This window comes from Physeter macrocephalus, chromosome 13 (assembly GCF_002837175.3).
Source record: "Physeter macrocephalus isolate SW-GA chromosome 13, ASM283717v5, whole genome shotgun sequence".
Classification (NCBI taxonomy): domain Eukaryota; kingdom Metazoa; phylum Chordata; class Mammalia; order Artiodactyla; family Physeteridae; genus Physeter; species Physeter macrocephalus.
In genome coordinates, this window is record NC_041226.1 from 24,553,577 (window position 1) to 24,572,505 (window position 18,929).

The following is an 18,929-nucleotide window of genomic DNA, read 5'->3' on the forward strand; positions in this document are numbered from 1 at the left end:
AAGAGAAGAAACACATTTACCATAAACTATAAACTTTAATTATATATAATAATCTATTTGATTTATAGAGCCACAGAAGGATGATTTTAATTAGTGTTATTTCCATGAATTTCACTTAACCATAAAACAATGTAAGTCCAATTTTAAAAACTTGTATTCAAGTAAAAAGAAAAATTAACAAATAGAAAAATAAAAGCCTCAAAAGAAGATAAATGACTTGGGTTTTTTCCCCAAGAAATAAATTAGGGGTAATTAGACAATTAGCTGGGTCAATTAATATACATTAATACTTTAAAAAATCAAGTAAAAGGTACTGGTTCAAAACAGCAGACTGAATAAGAAAAGCCTTTTGCTTTCCAAAGTGCCTTTGAAATGAGAAAAGAGATATTTTAAACAAGAAAAATCCATAAGAGGCCTAGAAAACAAGAACTGGATCAAGAAGCAAACAAGACAGTTTGAAGAAATCCTGGAAGATTGAAAACAGGTAAGACTGCACATATAGAAAAAAATCACAGCAGCCCCAATTTAGCAGCCCCTCTGACTAAATTCAGAGTCAACAAATACAAAAAAATAACATCACGGTAATTAATTAAACCAGAACAGCAGAGAGAGACCACTCCTAACTCCATTAGCATAGGGCATAAGGGCCTGCCACCTACCACTTTAGCCCTCAGGCCAAGAAAGAGAATCACATGCCTGGGATGCATCCAACTGTGGGTGGTAGGTCCCAAGAGAAGCAAAGGCGAGTACCAACAGATCACACTGAACCCAGAGGGCTGAAGAGGGGGACAGTTATGCCAATCAGTAAAATACACGTAGTATTCAACCACTCCTGGGTTCTGGAGGTTCCAAGACTGCCTCTGGGCTCCTTCATTTGGAAGAGACATGACTGTTGTTATAAGCCATCTACGTGCTCACAGCACACTGCCAATCTTCTCATTCAATTAAATTGTTGAAGTAAATCTACCAAACTGCTAAGAAAGGCCACTTATATGAGTTCCAGGAGCAGAGACACATTGGAAGGAAAAAATAAAGAAAAAATATATGAGGATCTTACAGAACAAAAAATAGACAATTTTCACATAAGCCAAGACTAAAAATTCCTGTGAAATTTCAGAACATCAATAATAAAGAGAAAATCCCCCAAATTTCCAGAACTAAACAATAAACACACAAACAAAAATCACCCCAACCTAAAAACCAAAAGCGCAAACAAAAGAAAATCAAAATCAAAACAAGTAGTGTACAAAGGAAAAAGAACACCAGAAAATCTGGCTAAGTCTGAGAGCACCAAAAAATGTGGCTGAGAGTATGCAGGAAAGTATAAAGGTGGGCACGGAGATTCCGTCTGAGCAGAGACTTCTGTAGTATCCCTCTAATACTGGCTCCACCAGATTCCAAGGAGCCAGCAGCTACATGACAACAGTGAGAGGGAAAGAAACAAACTCTCCATGCATTCCATATGAACAAAATTATTCTAGGCAATATTCCAGAAGAATGGGGAAAAAAGCATGAGAAAAAGAAAGATGAGATTTAAGAAAAAGATGATGTTAAAGCATTGAAGAAGCAAATAAAGTTTAAGAAAAAATGAAAAGAGAACCCATAGGAACTTGAGCCTTGAACACTCTCCTTTGGGTGACAGGGATTTATTGATACACGACTACAGTCCCTATTTGTTAGTAACTCTATTTGATTCAATAATGAACACAGTTACAAAATCAAAACACTGTAAATGCTGGTCTCATGAATTTGGCTTTTTGGAATCAGTGCCAAGAGAAAGTATGTATATATTTCATTCCTCAATTTCCCTGGAACAATTAATATTTAAAGAAGTATTTTTAAAACTGCTGTCTTCACTGAGGTATAATTATGATGATTATAAAGATATTCCAAGATGTTTCACTGCAAACTGCAAGAGTAGTACTTTGTGGAAAAGGGGCCAGATTTATCAAAACGCACTTGTCTTAACTTGAATCCCACAAAAGGGAGGGAAAGGGGGCACGTATCACTTTTCTCTCCTTAAGAAATGCAGGGGCTGGGACTTCCCTGGTAGCGCAGTGGTTAAGAATCCGCCTGCCAATGCAGGGGACACAGGTTCGAGCCCTGGTCCAGGAAGATCCCACATGCCATGGAGCAACTAAGCCAGTGAGCCACAACTACTGAGTCTACACTCTAGAGCCCGCGAGCCACAACTACTGAGCCCGCATGCCACAACAACTGAAGCCCGTGTGCCTAGAGCCCGTGCTCTGCAGTGAGAGAAGCCACCGCAATGAGAAGCCCACACAATGCACTGAAGAGTAGCCCCTGCTCGCCACAACTACAAAAAACCTGCGTGCAGCAACAAAGACCCAATGCGCCTAGAGCCCGTGCTCCACAACGAGAAGCCACCACAATGAGAAGTCCACACACTGCAACGAAGAGTAGCCCCCTCTCGCCACAACTAGAGAAAGCCTTCGCACAGCAACGAAGACCCAACGCAGCCAATAAATAAATAAATAAATAAATAAATAAATAGAGACACCTTTGAAAAGAAAAAAGAAATGCAGGGGCTGCATTCAGGATACCCAAAATAAACTCTTAAACTATTTTACCTTATCTGTGAACCTCCACAGAGCAGTGAAATGTTTCTCATTTTCTTTCTCTCTTTTCCTTTCAGTGTTAAATAATGTAGTTCTACAAAACACAAGTCTATTTATGGTATAAATATATATACTGAAGATCAGCATAACAGGAGAGAACTGATTTCTGAAAGTCTCTCAACTTGCTATACATAAACATATGGAAAGACATTTAAATAACTATGTCAAGCCACCATCACCTAAGTCCCTGGACTACCTCAGTACCCTCTTAACAGGTTTCACAGCTTCTCCTCTGACTCACTCTAGTCTATACTCTTTGCAGCAGGCAGAGTGATCACCTAAATTGGTAATCATGTTGCCCACATGCTCAAAACCTTCCAAAGGCTTTCCATTACACTTAAACCAAAATCTGCTGTCTTTGTCACAGTCTATTTGGCCCTAATTGATCTGGGCCCAAACTACCACTACTCCTTCCACATACTCCACTGGAGTTACTCTGGCTGCTAAACTCATATCCACCTCGGGACCTTTGCAGCGTTCCCACTAGAAAGCTCTTTCTTCACACGTTCACATGGCCTACTCCCTCATCTTCTCAGAGAGGCCTTCCCGGACCTAATATAGATTCGTCTCTGCTGTTAAAGAATCAATCTCTTACGCTGATTTAGTTCTCTAAAGAAAACTAAACTTCTACCTTCAACACTTCTACATATTATATATCTTATTTATTTGTTAATTGTTTCCACTAAAAAGTAAACTCCTAGGGGGCAGTGTCTTTGTCTGGTTCATGACTACCTCCCACTCCCACAATAATGTCCAATATGTAGTAAGTGCTTAATGAACATTTATTGAATGAATGCTATATACCTATTAATACTTTAGCCAAATAAAATATAAACAGGAAAACAGAAAATATACACATGCTCCCTCTAATCACAGACATACATTTATAAGTCTGCAAAATCACTTGCAGTTCTTTTGACCCCGAGTTTAATTATCTGTCATAATATAGTATGTCATCCTTTGAAAGTGTGGTTATTGTTCATGACTAACTAAGCCTCACAAGCCTATAATGCCTTTGCTAAAACAAGCCATTCATTCTTAAATTGCTGTAAGCCAAGCCGATCTATCCCAGATCTTCTGTTTCCCAGAAATCAATGTTTATGTTGTACTGCTTCAGTGAGTTTTCTTTGCATGGTCTCCAGTGGTCACAAACCACAGTTCACCGCACTATAGCTTTTTAGATACCTACTATCATTCATTTTTTCCTTATATTCAGCTCAGCAGAGTAGCTGTAATGCTGGTAGATGAATGTATAAGCCCTATAGGTTTCAAGGTTGGAATCGTATAATTTTATGTTTGAGATAGCCAGGTGCGGTGGTACGAGGGAACTAGTTGCAAATTTGAAGATGAAATAAACTTTTGGGTAAGCTCCATCAGGACAGGGACCATGTCTGTTTTGTTCACCAGCTATGCCTAGCCCCTGGCACAGGACAATCACTAGATGAATACTAATTAAACAAGGAAAATAAATTACCTCAAAGTTGATATAATACTATTAAAAGGAATATGATAATTAAAAGTCAGTCAGGAATAAGCTTAGATATAAAATAACATGACCAAGAAACTTAAAAGAAACTAAATCAATAAAGTTGCCAATGATACACACATTTGTATGAAAATCCAAAACATTTTTCTGAATTACTATCAATAATGGCATATAAACAAAAATCAAAGCAAGGTTAGATTTCTAACTAAAGCCATTTTTCACTTACAGGAGCTGAAATCTTCTTTGCAGTTTCTGTGATTACTTGTCCTAGAGGTTTCCAGATTTGAAATGTGTAGCGACCTAAGTAGTAACAGGAATAAAAGCAAATATATTTTCTATAATGAAAGCCAACACCCACAAAGTGTTCACCATAGTATTTATTAATAGTTTACTTTATATGTTATTTTAATAACTATCTCAAAATCTACCAGAAAGACAGTCACATTTTTTCAAATTTCTAATTTATTAAATGGAGGACAGATTTCATTTTAATATAATTTTCATAGCTATTAAATTAAGCTTTAGTTCATAATTAAAAAATTAGAAAATTTCAATGGCTATGTATAAAATCCTACTTTTTAGACAATGTTACAGGTCATAAAAACAATAACATCCTAGTACTCAATTTCTCACTGAGGATGACTACTCTCCTAAAAGCTTCTTTTACATTAGTGCTTTCCTTTCTCAGACACCCTAATAATCACAACTCCTCTGAGTCTGGACAACCAAGTATCAATAGCAAAACAGGTCCTAAATTGTTTTGAGGGCATAGAACAAGAATAAAATATTATCTGGCTAATTTCCCTTTTGTACCCTAATCAGAATGTGTGTCTACTAATACTAGGGTCTCTTTTCCCAAAGCTCTGCTAGAAAACCAGTTATGACCCTCTGAACTTAAATTCAATTTCTAACCATAACGTTATTTGCAAATCAAGATTTCTACTGGGAAAGTTCAACTACATAGATGTTTTATAAGAAGTAACCTGTCTAAATATACTGTCATTCCTGTGCAAACAACATGTTACAGGGAAAAACAAAGGATGCTAGACATAGGAAGATGTGAAATAGCCAATCTAAGTAGGAGATAAAAAGCTCTTGAGATCAAGTAGAACATTAAATAAAGTAAAATTAAATGAAGCTGAAACCCTAACTCATCTAAATCTCTTATATAAACATCAACTTCCATTTGATTCTACAACAGTATAAAATATGGCTTTTAAAGTGCCTCAAAATTCCTTCAAAACCACAATCATGCAATCTCAATGTAAAAAAGCAATTAAAGGCTTCAAGAAGTGACATCTGGACATTTACTTTAACCACAAAGGAGAAGATCTAGTTCCAATAGTCTAGGGGTACTTTCTCCTAAATTCTACTCTTCAGTCGTATTTGACCCTGAAAGAGAACTGCCTGCTATTAATATTCTAGTTAGTAAACTGAATTTGGCAACAGAGTAGTATGTATAGAATACATACACCAATTCTTCTCATTGTAGAAACAAGACCTTGGCAAAAGTATATCTTTCTCTAATTTCAAATAAAACTCTTACATTTGAATTTGAAATAACTATGCCTATGCTGCTACAGTAATTAATACAAAAATTGTTTTATGTTTATGGGCAAGTTTGTCAGAATTCCTTTCCAGACATGATACTCTTCTCATGAAACCTCAGTAAGTAGTTAACTATAGTTATATGAGACACAAGACTTTGACAGTACAAGACCAAGAGAATCTGAACCACTGATCTTCCTGATTTTAAAGTTCTTACTGGTAAGGTGCTTTAAACAGAGTTGTGTGGAATTAAATATTATACAAAACAAAACAAAATCTTTTATGTCTCTTTTTCTATTGGATCTCACTGCATATAACCACAATGGAATGTAGCTCCACCTAAAAAGAAGATCCAATTAACAAGATCAAATCCATGGAACTTAAGAGACACAAATGCTAAGTGAAAAATGTAAATCTTTATCAACAAGGAAATGCTCTCAGATTAACATTTAATTAGGGAATAGCTATGCAATTTAAAACTATAAATTAATGGTTAGAAGAGACAGCAATTTTACTTTAAATCTTTATAACTATTCTTTCTAAAAAGATTTTGGCAGTAAAAGAAATTCTGCTGGGTTTGTCAAAGAAATTACACCAACATGTTAAAACAAATGATAAATATACTATAAAGAATGGCTACGCTCATCAGAAAGAACTGACAGCTCAGAAAATGTGTATTCTTATCGGCAAGAAAAAAATATGGGAGAATAAAAGAGCCCCATTATCACTTAACACTGCTTCATATTAAAGAGATTTTATTTTTTAATAGTACACTATAGCTCAAACTAAAAAAATGTCAGGAAGATCAATTATTATTGGGGCTAGTTTTCCTAGCTTTTGTATCGTTAATTTCCTTCACTACAAAGTTTATCTAGATTTTACTGCACTGACAAATCTTCAGTGACTAAATGTTGCAAAGAATGGGAACGTATGTCTTAAAATCAAAAACCTCAGAATACTAAGAGTTTTTCTCATGAATCACTATAGAAGCTGCTTGGAAATATTTCTCCTGCAACATTTACTGATATATATCCTTTATTTATCTTACCTGCAAATCCAACAGCTGCAATACCAAGTCCCACAGCTATCAAACTTCTTGCCTATGGAGGAAAGAATGATTATCACTTATAGTGTTACATACTGGGTTTTTAAAGTAAATCATTTAAAATAATGAGAATAATTATGATTAATAACACATTTTCCTCAAGCTCTGTGGTGTAGAATTTTTTAAAATCTTCAGGATTACAGCTACTTTTCAGTGAATTAAAATAATTCTAGATTTCATTTAATTTCCATGTATTTGAATTTGTTCTAACCAAGAGCTTTTATGTTACCTATTGCTAAAATGTTTTCTATAGACTATTCTTAATAGTGGGTTTAATGTATTTATCTTCTATAAAGCTAAAAGGTAAGTATTTCCTCCTCCTTTACATATGCAATGCTCAATGGACTCTGCTATATTTAAAAAATTTGATAAAACGTATCCATGTTTAGAAAAGAAGTCAAACTGTGAAAAATTAGTAAAAGTGATGAATAACTTAAGAGTTAGCTACTTCTACCTTTCTAGACCAATGTAAAAATTTTACAGTAAGAGCCAAGAATTCAGAATTTAAAGTTATGGGCTCATCCTGATAAATTTTAAATTAGTTATATACTCCATATCAGACTATGCTTTTCTCCTTAACCACCTTGGGAAAATATCTGTCACAAAAGAAAAAGGTTTTATGTAGCAAAGATCAACGGTTGCCCCCCCAAGATCCATTTTCCCCTTCTTCTACAGGATCAAAATTCCTATTTTTAGCCAGACACATATTTCCAAGCTCCGCCTTAGACTTAGGTACAGCTATGTTTATTAAGTGTTGGCTTATAGGATATAAGCAGAGTGGTGTGTGCAGCCTCAGAGAAGTCCTTCATGGGATGGTGGAATGTCCTTCTCCCTTTCCATTCCTCCTTCCTGCTGGCTGCAATGTAGACATTATACCAGGAGCTGCCATGTCAGATAAGAAAGGAAGAACAATGAGATAAAAGGAGACCGTGTCCTGGATGATCATGGAGCTGCCACAGCACCCCTGGACTGCTTCTATTTACATGAGATAAAAATAAAATTGTCTTCCTAAGATACTACTACTATTTTCAGTTTTCAGGTACTTACAGCCAAATCAAATTTTGATGGGATCAGAATTAAGGAGAGACACTATAGAAACGGTTTTTGTCTGATTAGTGGTGAAAGAGGTAAACCCATAAGATCCAAAAACTAAAAAAAAAGCTACAATAATCTCACTAGGGAATAGAATGGAGTCATTTCACAACAGTATAGCAGAAATGATAAGATGGAGGCTGAGACTAGAGGGATAGTAAAACCGAAAAGCCCTATAGCCATCAGTTTTCAAGTTCTGTAAGGGAATGCAAGTCTTAGGAAATGAAAGCCCCAAGTCTTCAAGAGGAGACTCTATAAGGATAAACATCAAGACACAAAGGCCAACTGGATGATGGTGCTCTAACTTTAACACCCAGTAACTCTCTCTTAGAAGTCTAGAGCTCTTCATAGACAAGATGAGGAAAGTTCATCTAGGTTTCCCCTCCTCAGTTCCAGTTCTTTTTTTTTTTTTTTTTTTTTTTTTTTTTTTTTTTGTGGTACTCGGGCCTCTCACTGTTGTGGCCTCTCCCGTTGAGGAGCACAGGCTCCGGACGCGCAGGCTCAGCAGCCATGGCTCACGGGTCTAGCTGCTCCGCGGCACCGTGTCCCCTGCATCAGCAGGCGGACTCTCAACCACTGCGTCACCAGGGAAGCCCCAGTTCTTTTTTTTGTTAAAGAGTTAGACTTTTCTTTTTTAAATAAATTTATTTATTTATTTTGCTTCACTGAGTCTTCGTTGCTGTATGCGGTCTTTCTCTAGTTGCGGTGAGCGGGGTCTACTCTTCGCTGCAACGTGCAGGCTTCTCATTGCAGTGGCTTCTCTTGTTGCGGAGCACAGGCTCTAAGCGCGCGGGCTTCAGTAGTTGTGGCATGTGGGCTCAGCAGTTGTGGCTCGCAGGTTCTAGACTGCATGCTCAGTAGTTGTGGTGCACAGGCTTAGTTGCTCTGCAGCAGGTGGGATCTTCCTGGACCAGGGCTGGAACCCGTGTCTCCTGCGTTGGCAGGCGGATTCTTAACCACTGCGCCACCAGGGAAGTCCTCAGCTCCAGTTCTAAGATTCACCTTTTCACCAGGCAGAGCACTAGGGCAATCTCAGTAAAGGAAGATTCTCTCCCTGGCAGAGAAGGACAAGCCTAGAGGTAGCTAGCAAGAGGCCAAACAGTCTTTGAGGTTCCCTTCAGGTTGTCTAGACGTAATTACTCCTGAACTGAAGGGAAACGAGTATTGATTTCAAAAAGATGTTCTGTTGAGGTATAGTTTTGCCATTTTCTAGAGCTTCCCAGGGGCTACATATTTTGAGTTTTCCAGTCTTATTTTCCATTGGTGCACTTTAAGGATCCTCAGTCCAACGAAGGTACTCAACTGGGACTTCCCTGGTGGCGCAGTGGTTAAGAATCCACCTGCCAATGCAGGGGACACGGGTTCGAGCCCTGGTCCCGGAAGATCCCACATGCCACGGAGCAACAAAGCCTGTGCGCCACAACTACTGAGCCTGTGAGCCACGACTACTGAGCCAGCGCACCACAACTACTGGAGCCCACGCGCCTAGAGCCCATGCTCTGCATCAACAGAAGCCACTGAAATGAGAAGCCTGCACACCGCAACGAAGAGTAGCCCCCGCTCACCGCAACTAGAGAAAGCCTGCAAGTAGCAACGAAGACCCAACTCAGCCATAAATAAATAAATAAATAAATTTATTTTTTTAAAGTACTCAACTGTTTTCAAGTGTGAACTTATTTTCCTTCCTCATAAAACTTGTTTATTCTTTCATCTGACTAGAAATATTTATCTTTGCCTATCAAGATCTGACATATTCTTGGTCCCGGAAGATCCCACATGCCACGGAGCAACAAAGCCTGTGCGCCACAACTACTGAGCCTGTGAGCCACAACTACTGAGCCAGCGCACCACAACTACTGGAGCCCACGCGCCTAGAGCCCGTGCTCTGCATCAACAGAAGCCACCGCAATGAGAAGCCTGCACACCGCAACGAAGAGTAGCCCCCGCTCACCGCAACTAGAGAAAGCCTGCAAGTAGCAACGAAGACCCAACTCAGCCATAAATAAATAAATAAATAAATTTATTTTTTTAAAGTACTCAACTGTTTTCAAGTGTGAACTTATTTTCCTTCCTCATAAAACTTGTTTATTCTTTCATCTGACTAGAAATATTTATCTTTGCCTATCAAGATCTGACATATTCTTAATATTTCAGCTTGAACCAGCCACAGAATGGGAGAAGTCATTTGCAACACATAACGATGAGCACATACCCAAAAATACAGAGAATTCCTCCACATTAAAAAGACAGATGATCCAGTAGAAAATGAACAAAAGAGTCCAGGGGGACTTCCCTGGTGGGTCCAGTGGTAAAGAATCCACCTTCCAATATAGGGGACATGGGTTTGATCCCTGGTCGGGGAACTGAGATCCCACATGCCGCGGGGCAACTAAGCCCACGTGCCACAACAAAGAGCCCACGTGCTGCAACGAAAGATCTCACATGCCACATCGAAGATCCCGTGTGTCATAACTAAGACCCAACATAGCCAAAAATAAATAAATAAATAAAATATTTTTTTTTAAAAAAAAAGTAGGTCAGGGACTTCATAGAAAAAAATCTAAATGGCTAATAAACATATGAATACTAACAATAACCACAAAACCAAAATGTTGTAGAAACATTAATACAAGAATATAAAGATCTCTGGCCTTTGTGGAATTTGTTCTATCCACCAATGCATCAAGCACCAAGCAATAATATCTACACTTCTAGGGTTATTCTGAGGATAATATTAATAATGTATGTAAAGGACTTAGCACAGTGGCTTGGCACATAGTAAACAGGCAGTAAACGTGAACCACTTTAATGTTATCTATAAGATTAGGAATGTAAGTGGTGTAACAGAAATACGAACAATGCTTCACAAACTCTTAACTTTGTCCAAGTAAAAGAAGATTCACAGAAGTGGTTTTTGAGGTAGGCCGTGGAAAATGAATTGGTCTTCTCTAGGTTAGATAAATTTTCACATTTTGAAAAATGCATATTTGAAAAACATAAAGTCTTGAAAAGTTGAGTTATTTTAATTTCACAATTTTATAAGTTGATTATTGCATCATTTTTATTATTTCTACTATTCAAATATATATATATATGAGACAAATAGTTGCCTCATTATTCTAAAGAAATTTTTATGTCAAGGTATTTATATCAGAAACATTAAATCATCAGACATTTGATCATTTTTCACTTTAATCTAACAATACGTAAGGCTCAATTGTGTTTAACAATTAAAAATTCAATTTAATTTAACAAATTAAATATTGAGTACTCTGATAATTATTCTCCATTTGTCTCTCCAGATTCATTTTCCACCCTTCTCTGCCCTGCTCTTTACCTCTGTCTTCCCTTATCTCAAAAGACTACATTATCCAGTCCTCGCTTGCCCTCTCTCGCTTCTGGTTGGGTTTTGCCAGTGAGAGGAAGTGTTGACCAGAACACCATGCACTGGTTACCAATCCCATAAAAGGACTCTATACATTTCTGCCCATTATATCTCGGTATCAAGGTTGTAAAGGAAAACACAACAGTCAAGCACTAGGTAGAACAATGATTTACTCACATAGAGAAGAGACAGAGTAATAAGATCAGCTCCTGTCATGTGCACTAGTCTCATACGGCTAATGGCTGCCAGCCAGCTGACAAAGGGAAATTGGCCCACGAGCACCCTCCCCCTCTTTATCCCACACTATCCCTAGAGTCTGAAATACTGAAAGCTGGGGCAAGCCTGAAACGGGACGATAATCCCACAAAGTACATGTTGTGTGAGCTCCTCATCTCTTGGTAAGGAAGTGTCCCAAGTCCAAGACCCATTCTTACGAGGCCAAGAGGGGTTGAAAGGCTATGCACATGAGACTTTTTCCCAACAGGAAGCATCAGCAAAAAAGCAAAGAGTGGAAGGAAGTAGAAACAATAGTACAACTTATTCCCTGCTATATTTCCTCTTTGGCCATGACTCTTGTTGAGTGGCTCCTCTTCCATACCTGTAACTCTCACTGGGTTCTGGAGCATAGTTCCCAACCCCTTGCCTCTTTGCCTGAGTGGATAACTGTTTCCAACTGGTGCTAGTCCCTGGGCGATTCATCATCCCTTTTTGGTTACTTTAAACTATGCCCACAACTCTGCAAATAGTCCCTTCGTTAAACTATGTTCCAAGAACCCATCCATTACTACCAGGACCCTCAATGATACAAGCATGACTGTACACCAGTCACTATACACACAAGGCAAAGGCCTATATCAAATGGGTCCTCTACAGGATGCTAAACATGGTGAGCCTCCAAAGTTTATGCTAATCTCCCAAAGATCTTTATTTTTAACCTATCGCATTTATTTCACTAATGTATGCTTAGATGTGTTCCGTCTCCTTAAGCTTTTCTAGATAGCAAGAGCTTTTAAAAAATCTGATGAACTCCATGGATCAACACCTTAGAAAATCACAAATATATATATACACCCTAGAAAAGCACAAATATTTTTGTATATAATTTGAAGGAATCCATGGGTTTCCCTGAAGCCCTTCAGCTCACAAACCCCAACATGAGAAGCTCTAAAAAATAAATAAATGTGGGGCTTCCCCCATGGCGCAGTGGTTGAGAGTCCACCTGCCAATGCAGGGGACACTGGTTGGATCCCTGGTCTGGGAAGATTCCCACGTGCCGTGGAGCAGCTAAGCCTGAGTGCCACAACTACCAAGACTGCACTCTAGAGCCCACGAGCCACAACTACTGAAGCCCGCGTGCCTAGAGCCCATGCTCCACAACAAGAGAAGCCACCGCAATGAGAAGCCTGCGCACTGAAATGAAGAGTAGCCCCTGCTCACCACAACTAGAGAAAGCCCACGTGCAGCAACGAAGACCCAACACAGCCAAAAATAAATAAATTAAATAAATTATTAAAAAAAAATTTTTTAAATAAATGTGGACTTCCCTGGTGGCGCAGTGGTTAAGAATCTGCCTGCCAATGCAGGGGACACGAGTTGGATCCCTGGTCCAGGAAGATTCCACATGCTGCAGAGCAACTAAACCCGTGTGCCACAACTACTGAGCCTGCGCTCTAGAGCCTGTGCGCTGCAACTACTGAGCCCGTGCGCTGCAACTACTGAGCCCATGCGCTGCAACTACTGAAGCCCGCGCACTCTAGGACCGTTCCGCAACAAGAGAAGCCACTGCAATGAGAAGCCCACACACTGCAACGAAGAGTGGCCTCCACTCGCCACAACTAGAGGAAGCCCACACACAGCAATGAAGACCCAACGCAGCCAAAACAAATAAGAAAAAAAATTAAAATTAAAAATAAACAAATGCTCACTGAAATAAGGATGGTGTTTCATTTACTTTGAGCTCCTAGAGCATATCAGAAGATCTGCCATTTATATTTCATTTCTCATTCATTCAATAATAGTACAATAAGAAAAATAATGCGAATGCCAGAATTAATCTCTATTTCTGAAGACTAACTTTATAGAAAGATAAACACTAAAGGCCTTGCAACCTTTAAAAACAAAAACAAACTCAAATTAGGTAGATCATTGGAGCAAATAAGAATGTTCAATAAATGACCCTAAACTGTGCAATCAAGTCTTACTCATCCACACTGAAAATGGACAAAGTATTAGCATAGCTAATCAACAATTCATTTCTTATTGGAATTAAATTATTTATTGGAAGGGGACTGTATCTGATTTACCTCTTTAATAGTATTTTCAATTAATTTGATATTAAAATAGTTTATACCTTTTGAGCATAAACAATTGATAACAAAAATCTAATATTTGGAAGTAGAACTCAACTTGAAATTTTAAAACTTTTATGCATCCTGCATTACCAGATTTTTGTACTCTGTAATAAGAATAAAGGTCCTCCGCATAAAGTTTTCTATGGAAATACTAAAACTGTCAGAGAGATAAGCAAATAAGTTAAAACTTTAACCTCAAACGGTCCAGAATAAGAATATTATTTGTTTCCTAGAGAAAAATATTTACCTACTACCTGTTCTTCAGTCACTAGAAAGTCATTTGTATTTTTTTTTTCAGACACAAATTTAGAGAGCTCTAAAACAACATATTCCACCAACTCTCCACATATGTGAATGACCCAAACAGAAAAAAGAGATCATCTAGTTGCAAATACAGAAGACAGGAAGCACAGGAAAATCCATCTGAAATCTGAGCAAGTAGTTCACGCAGAACTCTCAGCCATACCTTTATCTGACCTTAAATTTTTTTAAGTAAAATAACATCTAAAGCATACTGGGGCTTAAAAAAAAAAGCCCATGGTTCATTTGGCATAACTGTGTAAATATCAGAGAATTCCATCAACATCCTCTCTATTTGACTACTGTTGAAAAAAATTTCACATATGCTTTATCACTATGCTATTTCACATTTACTTAAACTTCAGTGTTGTACCTGCAGGCTAACAGGATCTATTTTATTTCTTTTATATACGCAACACCATATTTGATCTATGTCAAGCACAATGATGTGCTTCAATTTTTCTTCTGAATGTTTTTTTAAACAGTGATGCTTTAAAACTAAATTGCCAGTAACAGAACAAAAACGACATTGAAAAGACAATTTAAAAGCAAAATGGAGAGTGAGGCATAGTGTTAGTACCATAAGTACTGTCATTGTCTACCAACTAGGCAATAACCAGGATAAATGTCTATGATTGCTCATGCAACTAGACTGATATCACGTTACATCTATGTTTTTACAGAAACTAGGAAAATGTTGCAACTTCCTTGACTTAGGGAAATTAGAATATGGGCTGAAAATAAGACAGGCAGTGTGATTTAAAAAGAAAGATATGTATACACCTGTACTCTGGCCTAAGCTAAAACGGCCATAGGTGTCAAACATATGTAGGAGACAGTAGATGGTAAATGTGGATGCCATACAAGGTATTTTTGTTGTTGTTGTTTTAAACATCCACAAGGCTGCCTTCAGGAAGTTTTAGTTTTGAAACTTTTTCTTTGAAGGTTCAGATGGTTAGAAAAGTAGCTAACACTTTCTAGGCCTGCAGAAGATCTAAATAAATTCTTAGATACATTTTTTCTATATAAAATTATGCGAGCACGTATTTATAACAAGTTGATCTTTCTATAAAAAAGGTATATATGTGCACATATATACCTAAAAACGAATACAGTTACAAATCAGTTAAAAATTCTACCCACTAATTCTTTTACAACTGGTCCAGACCAGTGTTTGGGGAAAGTGGTCTATATAAGGAAAATAGAAAAATTCCATTCATACCAAATTTGGAAATTCAGTTTTTAACAATCTCATCACGGTCACCACAGAAAACAAAGATGATATGTACACATATAACTAATTTATGTGTTATTGGCCAATGGTATTTAATTAAGTTTTAAAAAATTCATGACAACTTTAGATTATATTTCCCAAAAATGCCAAAAAGCATAGTTTTCACTGCATCCCCTTTGACCATACACAATGCATGGATATTTTAGATTTTAAAATGTCTAAGCATATGTATAATAGCATTGCAGAATTTAACGAACAGTAAATTCCCAGTGAAATCACAGTGGTTAAGACTCTGCACTCCCAATGCAGGGGGCTGGGGTTTGATCCCTGGTCAGGGAACTAGCTCCCACATGCACGCCACAGCTTGCCTGCAAGCTGCAACAAAGGAGCCCACGTGCTGCAAATAAGACCCGGCGCAACCAAATAAATAAATAGAATAAATAAATAATTATTTTTTAAAAAAAGAATCCTCTGCCTAGACTGCTAAAGCTGACTGGAGAAAAGTCTTATGAACGCTCTACATAGCACCATTACAAAATTATGGTTTCTGATGGCGGCTGGGCTTTCAAATCCACTCAGTATCGTCATCTCCTTCATCCTTGATTCATACCATTCCCCATTCCTTTTTGCCCTTACTGTTCTAGATTTTACTTTTATCATTAGCCTTCATGTTTTTCACCCATGAAGCAAGCATGAACTTCCTCAATCTTCCACCCTTTCACCCCTGAATGTATAATCCATATGCTTCAAAGTTAATCAGGCCTGGGCTCCAATTCCAGCTCAACATTTACCAAATCTGCGACCCTAAGCTGATCTCTCTAGGCCCATTTCCTCATCTATAAAATGGGAATGTGGGAATGTGAAAACCTAATCACAGCGTGCTCAAAATGATTTATGAGAAAAGATTATGAAAAATGACCAACGCACTGTGTAAACATGGTAGATGTCTGTTAGTTCTTTCTTCACTCCCACAATTTTACTCTTAATCCTTTCTGTTCTTCTCTGCTCATTCCTCCTGGAAAATCCCTGCTTATTTCAAATAGCTTTAAGGTCATCTCCAGGTAAAACTTTCGCCACCCATCTCCTCACTCAAGTAAAACTTTTTAGTGACCCCCATGGTACTTAGCAGTTCTATTATAGTACATAGCACACTATTTAATAATGGCTTACCTATTTCAAACCCTTGCTAAAATGTGAGCTTCTGGAGGTAGGGACTGTTTACCTCTTTGGATTTCCGAAATCTAACAAAGTACCTAGTACATAGTAGGTTCTCAAAAGTTAATATAATGGGATGAAAATGATCTTAAGAAGCATCCCCACTATCCAGATGCCTTTTGGAACTTGAATTATTTGTGTACTGTATTGGTGTCTGCTAGTGGATGGAATTATGATTGAAATGGGAAAATACAATGGAAAATGATAGTTAAATTTAATTAAGAAATTAACACATAATCATGTCTCAAAATATTCTGGACCAGGTATATATATCCAAAAGTCTCACAGAAGAAAAAGAAGATGAAGTTAAGGGCCTGTGCCAGGTAAACTTCATTACAAAAATGAAATGAATATTTTAGTTTTGAAACTTTTTCTTTGAAGGTTCAGATGGTTAGAAAAGTAGCTAACACTTTCTAGGCCTGCAGAAGATATAAATAAATTCTTAGATACATTTTCTCTATATAAAATTATGCGAGCACATATATATAACAAGTTGATCTTTCTATAAAAAAGGTATATATGTGCACATATATACCTAAAAACTAATACAGTTACAAATCAGTTAAAAATTCTACCCACTAATTCTTTTACAACTGGTCCAGACCAGTGTTTGGGAAAAGTGGTCTATATAAGGAAAATAGAAAAATTCCATTCATACCAAATTTGGAAATTCAGTTTTTAACAATCTCATCACGGTCACCACAGAAAACAAAGATGATATGTACACATATAACTAATTTATGTGTTATTGGCCAATGGTATTTAATTAAGTTTTAAAAAATTCATGACAACTTTAGATTATATTTCCCAAAAATGCCAAAAAGCATAGTTTTCACTGCATCCCCTTTGACCATACACAATGCATGGATATTTTAGATTTTAAAATGTCTAAGCATATGTATAATAGCATTGCAGAATTTAACGAACAGTAAATTCCCAGTGAAATCACAGTGGTTAAGACTCTGCACTCCCAATGCAGGGGGCTGGGGTTTGATCCCTGGTCAGGGAACTAGCTCCCACATGCATGCCACAGCTTGCCTGCAAGCTGCAACAAAGGAGCCCACGTGCTGCAAATAAGACCCGGCGCAACCAAATAAATAAATAGAATAAATAAATAATTATTTTTTAAAAAAAGAATCCTCTGCCTAGACTGCTAAAGCTGACTGGAGAAAAGTCTTATGAACGCTCTACATAGCACCATTACAAAATTATGGTTTCTGATGGCGGCTGGGCTTTCAAATCCACTCAGTATCGTCATCTCCTTCATCCTTGATTCATACCATTCCCCATTCCTTTTTGCCCTTACTGTTCTAGATTTTACTTTTATCATTAGCCTTCATGTTTTTCACCCATGAAGCAAGCATGAACTTCCTCAATCTTCCACCCTTTCACCCCTGAATGTATAATCCATGTGCTTCAAAGTTAATCAGGCCTGGGCTCCAATTCCAGCTCAACATTTACCAAATCTGCGACCCTAAGCTGATCTCTCTAGGCCCATTTCCTCATCTATAAAATGGGAATGTGGGAATGTGAAAACCTAATCACAGCGTGCTCAAAATGATTTATGAGAAAAGATTATGAAAAATGACCAACGCACTGTGTAAACATGGTAGATGTCTGTTAGTTCTTTCTTCACTCCCACAATTTTACTCTTAATCCTTTCTGTTCTTCTCTGCTCATTCCTCCTGGAAAATCCCTGCTTATTTCAAATAGCTTTAAGGTCATCTCCAGGTAAAACTTTCGCCACCCATCTCCTCACTCAAGTAAAACTTTTTAGTGACCCCCATGGTACTTAGCAGTTCTATTATAGTACATAGCACACTATTTAATAATGGCTTACCTATTTCAAACCCTTGCTAAAATGTGAGCTTCTGGAGGTAGGGACTGTTTACCTCTTTGGATTTCCGAAATCTAACAAAGTACCTAGTACATAGTAGGTTCTCAAAAGTTAATATAATGGGATGAAAATGATCTTAAGAAGCATCCCCACTATCCAGATGCCTTTTGGAACTTGAATTATTTGTGTACTGTATTGGTGTCTGCTAGTGGATGGAATTATGATTGAAATGGGAAAATACAATGGAAAATGATAGTTAAATTTAATTAAGAAATTAACACATAATCATGTCTCAAAATATTCTGGACCAGGTATATATATCCAAAAGTCTCACAGAAGAAAAAGAAGATGAAGTTAAGGGCCTGTGCCAGGTAAACTTCATTACAAAAATGAAATGAATATAATTCACAGATCCATGTAGAAAAACATGAAGGAGTAATTGAATTGTTAAACAAAGAAAAATAACAAAACTCCAAATAAAAAAAGTCAGGCATTTTTTTCAAGCAGCCATTTGGAGACTCTCTCCCATCTCTGAGTATTTCAAAGAGATAGACAATAAACAATAGAAATCAGAAAAATATACAATGGAAAGTGACATGTGCTATGAAGAAAATTAAGCAGCCAAAGAATTACGTGTGGGGACTTCCCTGGTGGCACAGTGGTTAAGAATCCACCTGCCAATGCAGGGGACATGGGTTCGAGCCCTGGTCGGGGAAGATCCCACATGCTGCAGAGGA

The 18,929-nt window shown here is 37.5% G+C and overlaps 1 protein-coding gene across 2 annotated transcripts in view; it reads right to left on the reverse strand.

Annotated features, from left to right (window-relative positions):
* Positions 1-18,929, reverse strand: part of DNAJC15 (DnaJ heat shock protein family (Hsp40) member C15) — a 67,693-nt gene that overhangs the window by 31,841 nt on the left and 16,923 nt on the right. For both annotated transcript variants that reach the window (XM_028497815.2, XM_007114626.3), the window contains exons 2-3: positions 6,722-6,773; positions 4,352-4,425 (exon numbers count right to left, since the gene is read on the reverse strand). In XM_028497815.2, coding sequence (XP_028353616.1) covers positions 4,352-4,425; positions 6,722-6,773 — 126 coding nt within the window. The remainder of the gene's footprint in view (positions 1-4,351; positions 4,426-6,721; positions 6,774-18,929) is intronic.